This window comes from Charadrius vociferus, unplaced genomic scaffold, assembly GCF_000708025.1.
Source record: "Charadrius vociferus isolate BGI_N301 unplaced genomic scaffold, ASM70802v2 scaffold57, whole genome shotgun sequence".
In the NCBI taxonomy this organism is placed as follows: domain Eukaryota; kingdom Metazoa; phylum Chordata; class Aves; order Charadriiformes; family Charadriidae; genus Charadrius; species Charadrius vociferus.
In genome coordinates this window covers 156996-172716 of record NW_009649172.1, presented here as the reverse complement: position 1 = coordinate 172716, position 15721 = coordinate 156996, and the positions used below count along the sequence as shown (strand labels likewise).

The window sequence follows — 15721 nt, the reverse complement described above, 5'->3', positions numbered from 1 at the left end:
TGAAAGAAAAATTCCACTAGCACAGAAAGAAGACAAGTAGAGCTTATAAGCTAAAGTTTGCAAATCCACAGCATTGACCACTCTCTAGATCAAATAAAAACTTCCCTCTTCTGTAACCTCACCCAGTGTACATTCCTGCGGCAAGTTAAATTTGCTGCAGTTCATCTTATACATCAATATGGTCTTTCTCCTCTTATTGTTGCCCTCCTAAATCACTCTTGTATTTCCAGTATGGTGTTTATCAGGTGCCTGTTTCTCTTTTCAGAACCAGCTGCTATATTGCTAAAGGGTACCGGAGACTCATCTTCATCCATATTGAAGTTTTTTGTCATGTAGGCAAAAAAGTGAGTGAGGGACAACAGATCAGAGACAGTAATAAAGCTACTGACATTCACTGCACAAATGCATACTTGAAATATTTATATGTCTTCAGCCTTTAAGGTGGTTCCCTGCAAAATTTCTTTACTTTTCACTTGTCATCAGTCTCAGAATTGTTCTGCAAGAACTGCACACAGGGAAATATTTTTGCAAGGCTTCTTGAACCTGCCTGTTCCTCAGACCGAAGATGAATGGGTTGAGCAGAGGAGATACCGGCGTGTTGAGAACAGCTACCCCTTTGCTGATGTCAAGCCCAGCCACATGTATAGGTTTAACATACATGAAGATGCAACTCCCATAAGAGATGACGACAACAGTAAGGTGAGATGATGCACAAGCGGAAAAGGCTTTCTGCCTCCCTGAAGCAGATCAAATGTGCAATATAGTGGAAATTATACTGGCATAAGACAAGACTATGATAAGGAGAGTGCCCAGGAGAGAAAAAAAAAACAGCTATTGAGAAGTTAGCAAGATCTAGAAGAGGTGTTTCTATGCAGGAAAGTTTTACCAAAGGTGCACTGTCACAGAAGAAATGGTTAATGTTTTGGTTACAAAAGGGTAACTGGAAGACAACAATTGACGGGCCAATTAGAAGTGCAAAACTCAGCCCCCATGAACCAAGCACTAATAAGCTACAAAGCCCATTGCTCATTATGGTGGAGTAAGACAAGGGGTTGCAGATGGCTACATACCTGTCAATTGACATTGCTGCCAAGAGAAGAAATCCTGCCATGCCAAAGGTGAAATATAAAAAAAAAAATTGAACAAAGCACCCAATCACAGAAATTGTCTTTTCTCCTGATGCTAGGTTGAACAAGGCCTTAGGAATGACACAGGAAGTGAAACCAATTTCCAAAAGAGACAAGTTCCAAATAAAGTAATACATGGGCACACGGAGCCTACGGTCCACTATGCTGATGGTGACAATGACTAAGTTTCCAATTATAATTGAGATGTAGATGATGAGGAGAACCACAAAGATAAAGATCTGCAACTTCCTTCCAGCTGTGAAACCCACAAGGATGAAATTCTTGACCATGGTTTGGTTTTCCATTGCAATATTTACTTACGTGTCTCGTGCTGTGAATAACTGTGGGGGAGAGGAGAAGGAGGATTCAATGCTATATTTTAAATTTAAATATATACGAAACATGAATCAGCAGAGAATTGAAAAGGAAATTACTCTAACATGAAGGCATGTTATTAATAAACTACTTAATAATTTTGTTTTCTTTTCCATCAATACTAGCTTTTTGTTTATTCCTGATTTCAAAATATGGAAAATTATACAGCTGCTGTAGTTCATAGTACAGCCAAATCCAATCTTCAAAAAGAAAGCTGAGAGGACTAAAATAAGATTTTTTTAAAAAAAGAAACAAAACCAAAAACATGTAACTGAAGTCATTTTGTACCAATGTCTTCCAATTTCTTTCCAAGCTAAGAAAACCACGACAAAGCTTAAGGGGCAAGAAGAGACCCTATTTTTGTTGAGGCTTCTAAACTCGGTGATGTATTTGAAACTAGAGGTGTTGCAAGAAAATAAATCCACTTTCCTAGGAGTCTGTTTTCAAAAAATTTCATGTGAATAGTAAGTTACCTTTATAACAAGATGAAAGTCAGGGTTTAACTCTAAGATGTTTCATGCTCCTGCTGTTCTAATGCACTAGCTAAGGCTGAGCTCTGTCCCTCTTCTCCAGGTATATTCTCCAACATCAAATGACGAAGGCTTTTAAGTAACTGACAAAGAATAAAGGGGACGGAAGATATATACCCTGGGACAGCACGACATCTTGTAAATGTAAACACCACACTGGATTAACACAATAAATTCTCTAATTACTGTTCTTTCTAGACAGTGATCACTGTCAATGTATTCATGCATGAAGATGAACAGTAGGTTTCTCTAAAAGCATGGTTTAATTCTCTGTTGAATGGGAATGTATAAACATTTGAGTTAGCAGACTGGTTCCCATTCTTCAGAAATTAATACCTGTACGACTTTGGTACTCAGTACTTGCAAGCATTAACTAGCTAAATTCTGACTAGTTTTACTAACACCAATCTGAACATCTTGATATCAGCTAAATAAATATGTTACAGGTAATGTTTTATATCATCACTGTCGCAATATAGCTCCTCATCAATAATTTAAAATACAAAGAAAAATAGGTGGTTTTGCATTAAAGATAATAAAAAATGAAAATGAAAAAAAAAATGTATTATGGCAAAGGAGGGAGGAGAAGCCTTCTTGCAACACACTTACTGATATGGATGACTCACTTTATTACCTTGACTGAATGAAGAATAAACAATGTGGATCTTGCTCCCCAGATTGATCTTTTGTCAAATTCAGTCACTCTGTGAAAGTTAAATCTTTTTAGGCAACTGCAGCTCTTCCAAATATCCGAGGACTATTTATTCCTCTGTTCCATTCCCTGTAAAATGTCTTTATAATCTTTACCATGTGTATTCTTCTCCTGGTTAAACCAGTTCCAGAGAACATCAGAACAAACAGTGCCAGACAAGGTAATAATCCTAGTGTTCACCATTAAGTCTGTTCAGTGAAATCGGGATTCTTCAGGAACTTTGGTTTCTTCACTGCAAATCACAGAAGCAGATTATGTCAGTGACAGTATCTGTTATTACTATCTAATAGGTAGACTTCCAGGAGACCAGAAACCCGTTTCCATGTAGCAGTTCTCAAGCAATGTAGCTCTTCCAGGTGGCAACTCAGTGCAGATAGTTTAGACACCTGAATTAGGAAGTTGCACCATTCTCTGGAGGTGCTGACTGACTGTACATATTGATTGTAGGAGTAGCTTACATCTAATTTATGGATTTCTGCAAACCAGGCAAATCACTTTCCTGGATTAAACAGACAGTTCAGTGGAGGCTGATTACAATCATAGAACCATAGAATCATAGAATGGTTTGGGTTGGAAGAGACCTTAAAGATCACGTAGTTCCATCCCCCTGCCATGGGCAGGGACACCTCCCACCAGCCCAGGTTGCTCAAAACCTCGTCCAGCCTGGCCTTGAACACCTCCAGGGATGGGGCAGCCACAGCTTCTCTGGGCAACCTACACCAGGGGCTCTACACCTAGTATCTAATCTAAATCTCCACTCTTTCAGTTTAAAACCGTTCTCCCTTGCCCTATCGCTACATTCCCTGATAAAGGGTCCCTCCCCATCTTTTCTGTAAGCTCCCTTTAGCTACTGGAAGGTTGCTATAAGGTCTCCCCGGAGTCTTCTCTTCTCCAGGATGAACAACCCCAAGTGTCTCAGCCTGTCCTCACAGCAGAGGTGCTCCAGCAAACTCCCACATTTACAACTGGACAAGTTTTGCATCCAATTGCAGTTACACTGGAGTATTTGTCCAACGGATTTAAACTTTTATTTGTCTAAATCTCTAACTAGTCATAGATAAATATTAACAATAATGATATGATAGATTTTTTTCCTGTCTTACAAGAAGAAAACCAAAGCAAATGTTGCTGTTCCACAAATACATTTGAAGTTTTAAGAAATCCCTTATCCGGAATAACACCAAGACCTCAAAAATAATAAAACAGAGCTAGCAGGTCCACCTTCAGAGAGCTAGATACCCAATGTTTACTAAACTTCTGTAAAGAGGTGCAAATCCTTTCCCGCCTAGTTCAAAACAATGTCTTACAGCTGAGTGCCATTCCATTCAAATAAACATTTGGGCTTTCCTAACATTGTTCTCAAACTTTCGTGAAAGACTTTTCCTACTTTGTGTAAATTGGTATACATTCAGAGAGATGGGAGGAGTGGTGACACCAGTGTTATCTAGTGTAAATTTTCCTGAGATGCAGAAGAGCAAGGTTCATTTTATCCCTCAGCTCACATGAATGCCACAATGATTGAATTAGCTATTCTATGGTATGTGATATGAGTACAATTCTTTGTGGGCGCACCCTTCATTGTCCCAAAAGCATGATGGTCCTTCTGCATGACTTGTGTACCAAGGTGCTAAATGACAGCTATTTTCAGCCACCAACAATATAGTTACCCCTTACCGCTAAAGGAGGACACGATCTCTAGATGTCTTCTACTGCATAGAAGTGTAAGGCCTACGCTGGTTCCTATTGACTTATGGCAATCTTACAGAGAAACATTATTGGATCACTAAGGGGACCTTGTAAAAATTTAGGTTCTGTAGTACTCAGCAGTGCAGGATGCAAAAAATCATTGTCTGAAACTGAAGTCCACAAAGCTAAGATATGTCTGCCCTTATGTTGAGTATAAATCGCAACTCTACAATGCATAGTATATGTGCAAACTGAAAGGTTAAGGTCTAAGAAAGCAGAACACAGCTAACAAATCCTACAGAAATTTTCATTGAATTTAGATGTAGACAGCATTCCAGACCCCTCCTTACTGCTGTATTTTGTTATCCTCAATGCCGTTATATGGCCTGTTAAATCCACTACCTTAATTTTAATGTTCAGCTGGGGAGCACAAGACAAATCCTGTTCTTTTGGTTTTACTGTGGTCATTTGAGACACTTTCTCTGGCATGTTTGTAGATGGGTCTACTGGGTATTGTTAGCTGAAAGCATTAAGTTGTTCTGTCCAGCTCCTCCTTCTTTTTGTTCCAAGGAATAAAAGTAAAGCCATTACCTATTGTTCTTAATAAATGCATTAATGATGCTTAAAGAGAGACTCCACTTCTTTACTTCCTCCATACTATACTTTTATTCCACCTATTCATTCACCATTCAATAAGTCTTTTGCTTTCATTCCTCTGTTCTAGATGACAGGGAAACCATTAAACATATCCATCATTCCAGTGTTGTTATTTCAAAATCACTAGATTGGATGGACAGCCATAACAGCAATCTCCATCCTAAATGAAATGAAGTATCCATCCAGCTGATTTCTGCTGTCTCTGCAAAACAGGCTAGAAGCAATTGCTCCAAAGGTATGTACAAGATTTGATTATGGAACTTTTTTCCTTAGGGTAATTTTTTCTTTCCTGGCTTCTCTCATCTCATCTATCTTCTCAAAGGTAGAAGCTTATAGGTGGGAGTCATCTGACTACATGGCGGTACTTAACATACATTTATCACTCCCAAATCTCCCTAAAATATTCAGATATAGGCAACAGAGACCAGGGTGTAATTCATCTCTGCCTGGTCAACAAAAACGCATTATGCAAACCACTTCTAGGACACTAATTTGTAGGCTCATGATTTGTGTAGTCTGCATTTACCATATAGAGAGGCAGAGGATGTGAAGAATGTCTTTTTGTGTGATGTTTCTCTATATCAACACATAGAGTTGGTTCTCAAAACTGTACATTTTTCATGTACAGTTGATTCTGGCAGTTGTTTCTCTGTCATCATGTACACTTAGTATCACAAACATCAGTCCACCTACACAGTTATAGGAAAGACAGGGGCAGCACATTGATAATTTCTTAATTCAGATTATAACCATTAAGGTTACCATAAAGATCATAAACCTCTATTATTTGCACTCCTTGAAGTCTGTTCTTTCTTGGTATTTTACTTGCCTGCTCCAGTGTCCATTCAAGCAGCATTTGTCAGGCACTGCATACACAGCAATAGAGATGGTAAAGCATTTGGGGGGAGATTTGTGTATGCAAAGTGAATTTAGGTAGTTTATGTACTGAAAAAATGGGTCAGTAACAGTAGGTTGACTAAGGAATAGCTGTCCAGAAAATGATATGGGAGTCCCAGTGGACAGTAAGTTGATCAAGAGCCAGCACTTTGCCCTTGCATTGATGGAGGCTGGCAACCCACCAGGCTGCATTAGCAAGAGTGCATGCAATGGGTAAACGGAAACTGTTGTTCCCCTCAAATTGGCAGTAGTGGGGCCAGAAATAGGAAAACAATGTTTGGTTTGTCCTCATGCTGCCCAGTACATGATTAATGTGGAGGAAATTGAAGGAACATCAGAAGATACCATGGAAGACTGAGTATGTGAGAAGAGAGACAGTGAGAACTGAATCTGTTTTCACTAGAAAAGAGAAGACAAAAGTGTGTTTGTGCATGTGTGGTCAGTTCCGGGTATCTAGCATCAATTTTCAACTCTTTAAGGGAGGTTATAGAGAAGATGGAGTCACACTTCTCAGAAGTACACCTTGCAACATGAAGAGGCAATCTGATAAAATTACAGCATAGGAAATCCTAACTAGATAGAAAAAAAAGAAATTCCTTTGAGCATTGTTAAGACTGGACCAGGAACCCACAGAGGTTGGGGGATCTGCATCCTTTGACACAGTCACAAATTTAGTGGGCAAGACCCTAAGTAATATGACCTAATTTCGAAGTTAGCCCTAATGGGAGCAAAGGGCAGGACAAGACCTCCAAAAGTTCCTTCCAAACTATGTTATGACAGTTTTTAGATTCCAGGTACAAGCTCCTAGCCCATATCAGACAGTAGAAAATCATTCTGTCAATAAAATGTATATTTAGAACGGAAGAGACATTAGAGACATTAGAAGTCTCCCCTCCCAGAGTTCAAATAATGATACCTACCAGGACTAAGAAAATGTTTGCATTGAAATACATTTTTGTGTTTCATTATGAAGACCCTCTTGCCAAGCTGAAGTCACAAATGCCTGCCAAGCTGATGTTTAACCAGAGCTCTGTGGTGACTGAATTCATACTTCTGGGTTTTCCCATGGTCTGGGAACTGGACATCCTCTTCTTCATTGTGTTTCTCATAATCTGTGTACTGACAGTCTCTGGGAATGTGACCATCATCTCAATCACACTGGCTGATCGTCGACTCCACAGCCCCATGTATTTCTTCCTTTGCAATCTTTCTTTCCTGGATATTATGACGGCAACAGCCATTGTTCCAAAAATGATGAAAGATTTCATCTCTTTGGAAAAGACTGTCTCTGTGGCTGGATGCATCTCTCAATGCTATTTCTACTTCTTTTTTGGCACTACTGAAGTCATTCTCTTGGCTGTCATGTCACTTGATCACTATGTAGCCATCTGCATCCCACTCAGATACACAACCATCATGAGCACCAAGATATCCTTCCAACTAGGATTGGCTTCTTGGGCTGGGGACTTCTTCTCTGTCCTCTCTCCCATGATCATTATCTCCTGGCTTCCATTCAGTGGACCAAATGCTATTGATCACTTTTTTTGTGACGTTGAGCCATTGATCAATCTCTCTTGTGCAGATACCCATCTCCTGGAGCTGGTGAAGTTTGCATTGTCCACTGTGGTGTTCCTATGCTCTCTGCTATTTACCATTCTCTCATATCTTTACATCATCATCACTATACTCCATATCCCCTCATCTTCAGGCTGGAAAAAGGCCTTCTCCACTTGTGCCTCTCACATCACCATGGCTCCAATATTCTATGGCAGTGCCATCTTCATGTACATAGTGCCAAAGAGTATTCCTTTGGCCTCAAGAAGGCAGTCACTCTGCAGATGGCTGTTTTCACACACTTGCTTAATCCTTTCATCTACACTTTGAGGAACCAGCAGGTCAGGGATGCTCTGAGGGACACTGCCTCCCACATCCTAAGTGGTACAAAGGCTGTCAGAGTGAACTGTAAATTGAGTGGACAATAAGGGCATTCTCAAGATCTCCACATTCCTGAGTTTTTACATAAACTGCAGTTCATCTCAGAAGGCTCTTTGTGCAAGAAGCAGCATTCCTGTGTGCCTGGTTTCTCTCTCAATGTTCTGTTCTTATGGGAAATTCCTTCCAGTGAATAAAAAAATGTCTGACCTTGGGTATTGTGCATGTTCCACACAGGATACTTTGTATATGCCAAAGACACAGTAAAAAATCAAATCTGTAGTATAAATGTAGTAGTATAAATGATTCTGCTATTAAACAATATATTCATGTAAGTGTCCTAGAAGACTTCTTTTACCCAGAAAAAATCAAGTGGTAAGGTTTAGGGTTATTAAAATACAAAATTCTCAATCCAGTATTCAGTAACTCTTCTTTCAGAGAGAAGCTCATTATACCAGCTGCTTTCAATGTCCATGGATAAACAACAGTATGTTCTTTTAAAAGACAAAGGACACAAAATACTGAGTATTTGCACATGGAGTGCTAGATGATGTTCAAAGTGATATGAAAGTACCACAGAACTGAAAATACTATTCAAATGCAATCTGAGAAGAGAGGGACGGACAGAAATGTGCAGGCTGTGACCCAACACTGCCTTGTCTCCACACTGAGATTTTTAGTAGCAATACCCCTTGCTCCCCTTTTCAACTGCCAAAAAGAGCAGGCAACAAAGTTGATTCTCATATACTATACACCATTACTAGAATGAAGAGACATCTTCACCAGGGGCTAGCTGGCTACACAGATCAGCAGTTTAGAAATCAGGCATTTCACAATGTCTGTAACTGTTCTCAAGGCACGTGACAGTCAATTATTCTGGGTTATAGAAAGGTTGGCCACATCTGTTTAAAACTCCAGGAAAGTAGATGAGTCCTTATAAGAAATGGAGAGAAGCAGGAGAGCTGAAGGACAAAAAAAAAAAAAAAAAAACCAAAAAAACCCAAACAAAACAACACAACTATATGTAAAGAAGTATTCAAAGAAGATAGAAATAAGCCAAGTCATAAGGGCACAAGGAATGGCTCTATTCACTCAATATATGTGAGTCATCATAACTTGCAGAATTAAGAGATCTGGCTTCAGTTAAAACTCTGCTTCTTGTAGGTCCAAATTAAAAAGACATATACATAAATATAAAATGTCAGCTTTACTGACTACCTGTAAACTAATCATGTTCCTTCTCTGATATGAATTTTATGACAACTAATATACAAAATAAGAAATATAGGGGTTAATATTTTACTTCTGCCTAATGACCACTAAGGAGGGCACCTCAAATATTGCTACAATAAGGAGAGGACTGGAAAGAAATCAAGACAAATAACTGATAGAATTGCTCACCAAGAGCTAAAATGTGTCATACTCAGGGTGGTGAGTGGAAAGCAGATCCTTATTACTTGAGGGAATTTTACTGGAACCAGTGCTGTCCATCCAAAATAATGCATATTTCGTGATAACAACAGATACATGGCCATCTGTAGACCAGTACACTATGTAAGCACAACAAACATGGAAGTATGTGCTGTGCTTATCTTGTCATGGCCAGAGCACTTCCTCCTTATTTTTGGCCCAGGGACTGTACTTTTCCAGATGTTCTTCTGCAGCCCAGATGCCATTAACTTCTTCTAGCCATTAACCAAAGGTGATAACTCACTATTCCTCAGAGTTTCCTGCAGGTACACAGACCTCCTGAACTACCTGAGTTTCTTGACAGCTGTGTTTTTTTTCTCCTGGATACACTCACCATTCCTTTTGTGTCTTATATTAACATCATCATTAGCGTAACATATTCAGCTTCAGGAAAGGCAAAATGCCTTCTGTACCTCTCAGCTCGCTGTGATCTCCAACTCCTGTCATAGCTGCCTCTTCATGTGACCTAAACCCATCCACAGCAGAAGAGCACCTCCGCAAAGCAGCTTCTGTTTACAACACTGTTTTTTGTCTCCTGTTCAACGATTTCATCTACAGCATTAAGAACAGGCTCAGAGTACTCAGATTTTGCTAAATGGAATAGAGGGAAAACAGCTGCTTAAAGGAGCGTTTGACCCAAAACTGAACCTTATACAGGAAAGCGAAAAGCTCAGAGACGAAATCTTTTTTGTATGTTCAGCCTTAAATCACCATGTTAAAGCTTCTTCATCCCCCTTTCTCCCACATCTCCCCCTTCTTTTCATGAATTGCTTTGATAAGAAGACAACCTGTTTCCTTATCAAGTGCTCCAACACCAACTCCCTTGAAGGACCGGAGAGATGCCAGAAACAAGCGAGAACACCCAGCAGGAGATACCTCCACCACTTCTGCAGTCTGTGCCACCAGTGACATCACAAGCACAGACACCAGCCATGTGCTTCCTCCTGCCCTATCAGCTGCTCAGGCTCCAGTGACCTCACAAGCACTGACCCAAGCCATGTGTTTTACTTTAGTTGTCCCTTTGAATTATTTTCTTTGGTTTTCTGTAGCATGATCCGCAAACTGTAGTTTTTAAAGAAAGCATTTACTAACAGTCCTGCTCCTGTTCATCACCTCTTGTTACGACAGGATTGCAATAATAAAGTTTGTTGAAAATAAATTTAGTAGTGATCCAAATACACAAAGTCCAAAAGTGGTGGTGATCCAAATACAACTAAAGTTGTAACTGAAAAGTGGACACAAGTGCTGACACTTGTCATCTGCAATAAGAAGTTCTATTTAAAGAAAAATAAGAGATGCCAGAGTGACTAAACATGACCTAGTCCATTGATTAGGAAATGCAAAGACAATAAACAGGCTTTAAAGCAGAAAGTTGTAAGTTACCAGTTCGAAGTGATTGGTCTCTTGCGGGGGCAAACTCAAATCTTCCTTCTAGCCCAAGTGTATTTAAAAAAAGATAGGTATAAAATCACAAAAACATTAAAAAAAACATACAAACCACACACTATACCAACTTGCGTATATGTTACAGCACAGTGATTACACACTGCTGTGATCATCCACAAAACTTCCTAGTAGTGGGTTAGCAGCAGACAATGGACCTTACACTTGCATGGCCCAAGTGCTGTTCCTTGTTTTCTGTGTTACCTTGAAACAAAGCTTTTGTCCACAATTCAGTTTATTTTCTTAATCTATTAATCAATGCTACTTGGGTTAAAAAACATAATAGAAGTAAAGGATCATTAGGCAATTTGCGTGAAACATATAAGGCTGGTTGGCTGCAGTTGCTGGTACTTGGAAAAATCTGTTAAGAAAAATTCAATACACTAAACTGGTCACATATAGCTAGTTTCTTCATTGGACCCTAGACAAGGAACAAGTAATGAAACTAGTCATTAACAAAACAGAGAAGGCAGGGTGTTTCCTTTGCAGAGCCTCTTGCCAGGGCGTGAAACTGAGTAAGCTTAACATAGCAGTTTTGATCATGTTGTTTATACAGTTTTTAATGCTTGAGGTTATGCTCTTTTTCTAAAAATAAGAGGGTCTCAACACCTCATGACCTTGCAAGTTTCCTCAAAGAGCTCTGGCAACAGAGCTAGATGATCTGGATCATTTGGACTAGATGATCTCTAGAGGTCCCTTCCAACTCTGAAAATTCTGTGATTCCGTGAACAGACAAATACAGATTCAAAAGGGCCAAGTGCCAGGTCCTGCACTTGGGTCACAACTACCCCATGCAGCACTACAGGTTGGAGAAGAGTGTCTGGAAAGCTGCCCGGCAGAAAATGACTGAGGGTGGTGGTCAACAGCCAGCTGAAAATGAGCCAGCAGTGTGCCCAGGTGGCCAAGAAGGCCAACAGCATCCTGGCCTCTATCAGGAATAGTGTGGCCAGCAGGACTAGGGAAGTGATCCAACACTGGCCAGTTTCGAATCTAACTGACCTTTGGCCTTTTGTGTCTTCTCCCTGCATATACAAATCAGATCTGTAATCTTCCTGCGAGGCCTGATGTTGCTTCCAGAGATTGTACAATTTCTTTTTCCTCTTGAGCTCCATGAGAACTTACTGGTTCAGCCATTACCTGTGATGGTCACCGGTAAGTGATCTCCCTGTCTTTACCTTAGTCCACGAGCTTTTTCTTATTATTATCTCCCCCTGTCCTGCAGAGGAGGGGCAGTGAGAGAGCTACTTGGTGGGTGTCTGGCAGTCAGACAAGGCTAACCCACCACAGGTGTACATGGCAAGATTTTGGTAACAAGGGGCCTGCAGGTGTGGTCTTTGTGAGAAGAGAGAGGGGGCTGCTCTGTGCCTGACACAGCCACTTCCAGCCGCCTCCAAATCAGACCCTCCACAGGCCAAAGCTGAGCCCATGAGTGAAGCTGGTGGCACCTCTGGGAAAACATCTTTAAGAAAGGGCAAAAACTGGCAGCTAGAGAGAGGTGGGAAGAACAAAAAGAGTGAGAAACAACAGAGGGAACAGCAAGATCAGAGAAGCAGGCAATACTCCATGGTGGAGCAGATACCCACTGCAGCCTGCAGAGAACCCATGCTGGAGCAGAGGAAAAGTGCAACAGGAAAGAAGCAGCAGAGGGAAAATGATTTGACACTGTCCCATACAACGTCCTTGTCTCTAAATTGGAGAGACTTGGATTTGATGGATAGACCACTCGGTGGATAAGGAACTGGCTGGACAGTCACACTCAAAGAGTTTCAGTCAACGGGTCCATGTTCAAGCGGTGAGCAGTGCAAGTGGCATTCCTCAGGGGTTGGTACTGAGACCAGTGCTGTTTAACATCTTTGTTGGCGACAAGGATGGTGAGACTGAGTGCACCCTCGGCAAGTTTGCCGACACCACCAAGCTGTGTGGTACAGGCAACATGCTGGAGGGAAGGGATGCCATCCAGAGGGACCTGAACAGACTTGAGAAGTGGGCCTGTGCAAGCCTCATGAAATTCAACAAGGCCAAGTGCAAGGTCCTGCACGTGGGTCAGGGCAATTCCAAGCAGAAATACAGGCTGGGCAGAGAATGGATCAAGAGCAGCTCTGAGGACAAGGACCTGGGGGTACTGATTGATGAGAAGTTCAACATGAGCCCAGCAATGTGCACTTGCAGACCAGAAAGCCAACTGCATCCTGGGTGCATCAAAAGAAGCGTGGCCAGCAGGTGGAGGAAGATGATTCTGCCCCTCTACTCTGCTCTCATGAGACCACACCTGGAATACTGCATCCAGCTCTGGGGGCCCCAACATAAGAAGGACATAGGCCTGTTGGAGCAAGTCCAGATGAGGGCCACGAAGATGATCAGAGCACTGGCGCACCTCTCCTATGAAAACAGTGTCGTGGTTCAGTACATACTGGCCACTGAGGCAAAATGGGAGATGCTCTCCCCAAACTCTCCCAGAACTCTCTCCCAAGCTATATGGCTTGAGCTGGTCCTTGTCGTAAGGGACAGGGTAACGAGCTGACCTCCTTTTCTGCTTCCTGATCATTGGGGCAACTTGTACCCATTCTGAGGGAATCTGAGTAGCAGCAGTACTCGTTGGAGCAGCTGGAGTAGTGACTGGGCTCATTGTCAAGGCTGGAGTAACTTTTGCTGGTACAGGTCGTGGAGGTGATTGTGCTGCTACAAGTAGACGGGCGGCTGGTGCTGGTGCAGGCAGCGGCGTGGCTTCCACAGGTACAGATGGCAGCATGGGTTTTCCCATCACAGGTTGGAGGTAGCTGGTGCCAGTATGGGCGGGGGAGTGGCATCTACCGATATGGGTAGCAGCCTATATTACACTACAGCTACTCCTGCATCAATGTTTAATAAAAAAACACCCCTGCAATACATTCAGGAAAACCAACAACAAAATCATGATTTTATGAAAGTAACATTCTTTTTCAAAACAGCCCAAGAGGTTGCCATCCCCTAGCTCTGATGGTGTCATTTGGCATCAGAATTAAAGGGGGAAGTAAACCTTTCCCAGGTAAAACCAAAAGTGTAATTAGTAATAGAATCCATCACATGTTGCCCAAGATATTCAGGTAGAACCGTTATCCAAATAATCATATTATATATCTGAATTCCAAACTACACCAAAATAGCACATTTAAACCACAGCATACAAACACAGAGAGCAGGTAAACCATGCAACACATTCAGCAGGTTAAGCAGAGTTGCATCAATTAACTTCAAACAAAGCTCTCTAAAGACACGATATAAGATTTCACTTAAGAACGACATGATGTGAGCTGTCTGTTTTAATCTCTGAGCAAGCTGGATTTCAAACTATTCATGCAATCTATCACAGCTGTGGTCGAGCCCTGCTCAGATCCCACGTATGCCAACAAATCTGTCGTGGTTTGGGCTGGACTGGCCACTGAGGTGACACAACAGATGCTCTCCCTCACCTCTCTCTCCAAGGACCAGGGGGAGAGAGAGAGACACACATAAGAGTTTAGAAGGAACTAAACTACTTTAATGAAATATTAATAATAAAATTAAAAGAAAATAATGAAATACGTGCAAAACCATATCAAGCTCCCAGGATGACAATCATGTCAGTGGCTGGCACTGGGAAAGTCCCAGACCGGATTCAGCAACAGATGGGAACTGGATTCTGGATCTGGATTCAGGAACGCAGGGATCGGGATCAAAGGCAGGTGAACAGAGTCCTCCTTGGGTGATGGCCATTGAAGAAAGAGGGTTGACCCTTTGATCCCTCAGCTTTTATACTGAGCATGAGGCAGATGGGATGGAATACCCTGTTAGTTAGTTTTGGGTCACATGTCCCATTCGCTTCTCCCCACAAGTGGGACCCCTCTACGCTTTTCTGCTTCCGACCCTCCAACAGGGCAAATAACAAAGTTAGCTGGCCTTGGGTGTTATAGCAACAATTCAAGCAAGAGCCTCTCTGCACAACATTCCTTGGCATCAACTATAAACATAGGTCTTATCACTTTGAGAGCGAAGAGTTTTCTGCACAATATGCTATTAATTTCAGTAGTTAAAAGAGGATTAACTGTAAAGTAAAATTACTGAACAGAATATGGATTCTGTTTTACCTCAAACCAGGACAGACAGGCTGAGACAGTTGGGGTTGTTCATCCTGGAGAAGAGAAGGCTCCAGGGATACCTTATAGCAGCTTTCCAGTCCCTAAAGGGGGCCTACAGGAAAGCTGGGGAGGGATTCTTTATCAGGAAATGTAGTGACAGGACGAGGGGTAACAGTTTTAAACTGAAAGCAGGGAGATTTAGATTAGATGTAAAGAAGAACTTCTTGACTGTGAGGGTGGTGAGCCCCTGGCGCAGGTTTCCCAGAGAAGTTGTGGCTGCCCCATCCCTGGAGGTGTTCAAGGCCAGGCTGGATGGGGCTTTGAACAACCTGGTCTAGTGGAAGGTGTCCTTGCCCATGGCAGGGGGGTTGGAACTACATGATCATTAAGGTCGCTTCCAACACAAAACATTCTATGAGTCTATGAAATCCAATCTGTTTTCATCCCTGCAGCAATTGGTAAACCATCTCTCTGTCTTTATCTCAACCCACAAAATTTCTTTTTCTGTCTTTCCTGTTTTCCGCCTCTGCTATGTCCCACTAAGGAGTGGAAGGGATGAGTGAGCAGCTGGGTGGGAATTTGGTTGCTAGCCAAGGCTAACCCACCACAGCAAGGAGAAAAAATACACAGACAAAGCTGGGTCTAGGTACTGGAGGACTAGAAGATCCTTTCTGTGTTGGTATGTTTTGGTTGCTAACTGAAGAAGGAACTACGTAACATGTAGAAAGCATAAAACATTTGAAATCAGCATCTTTAATTCACAGTTACACAATATTGATGTTGCATCTGGGAAACAAT

At 41.7% G+C, this 15721-nt stretch overlaps 2 protein-coding genes across 2 annotated transcripts; one reads left to right on the top strand and one right to left on the bottom strand.

The window, feature by feature from the left end:
* Positions 1-462: 462 nt before the first annotated feature.
* LOC104289567 (olfactory receptor 49-like) lies at positions 463-5861 on the bottom strand. Its single transcript, XM_009888521.1, is given in 4 exon segments — positions 463-825; positions 827-1443; positions 4906-4933; positions 5850-5861. Coding segments are annotated over 4 exon segments (1020 nt in total).
* A 1137-nt stretch (positions 5862-6998) lies between these two features.
* LOC104289566 (olfactory receptor 6J1-like) lies at positions 6999-7868 on the top strand. The gene has a single exon (XM_009888520.1). The coding sequence runs from the start codon at positions 6999-7001 to the stop codon at positions 7866-7868; it is 870 nt and encodes a 289-aa protein (XP_009886822.1).
* Positions 7869-15721: the final 7853 nt, after the last annotated feature.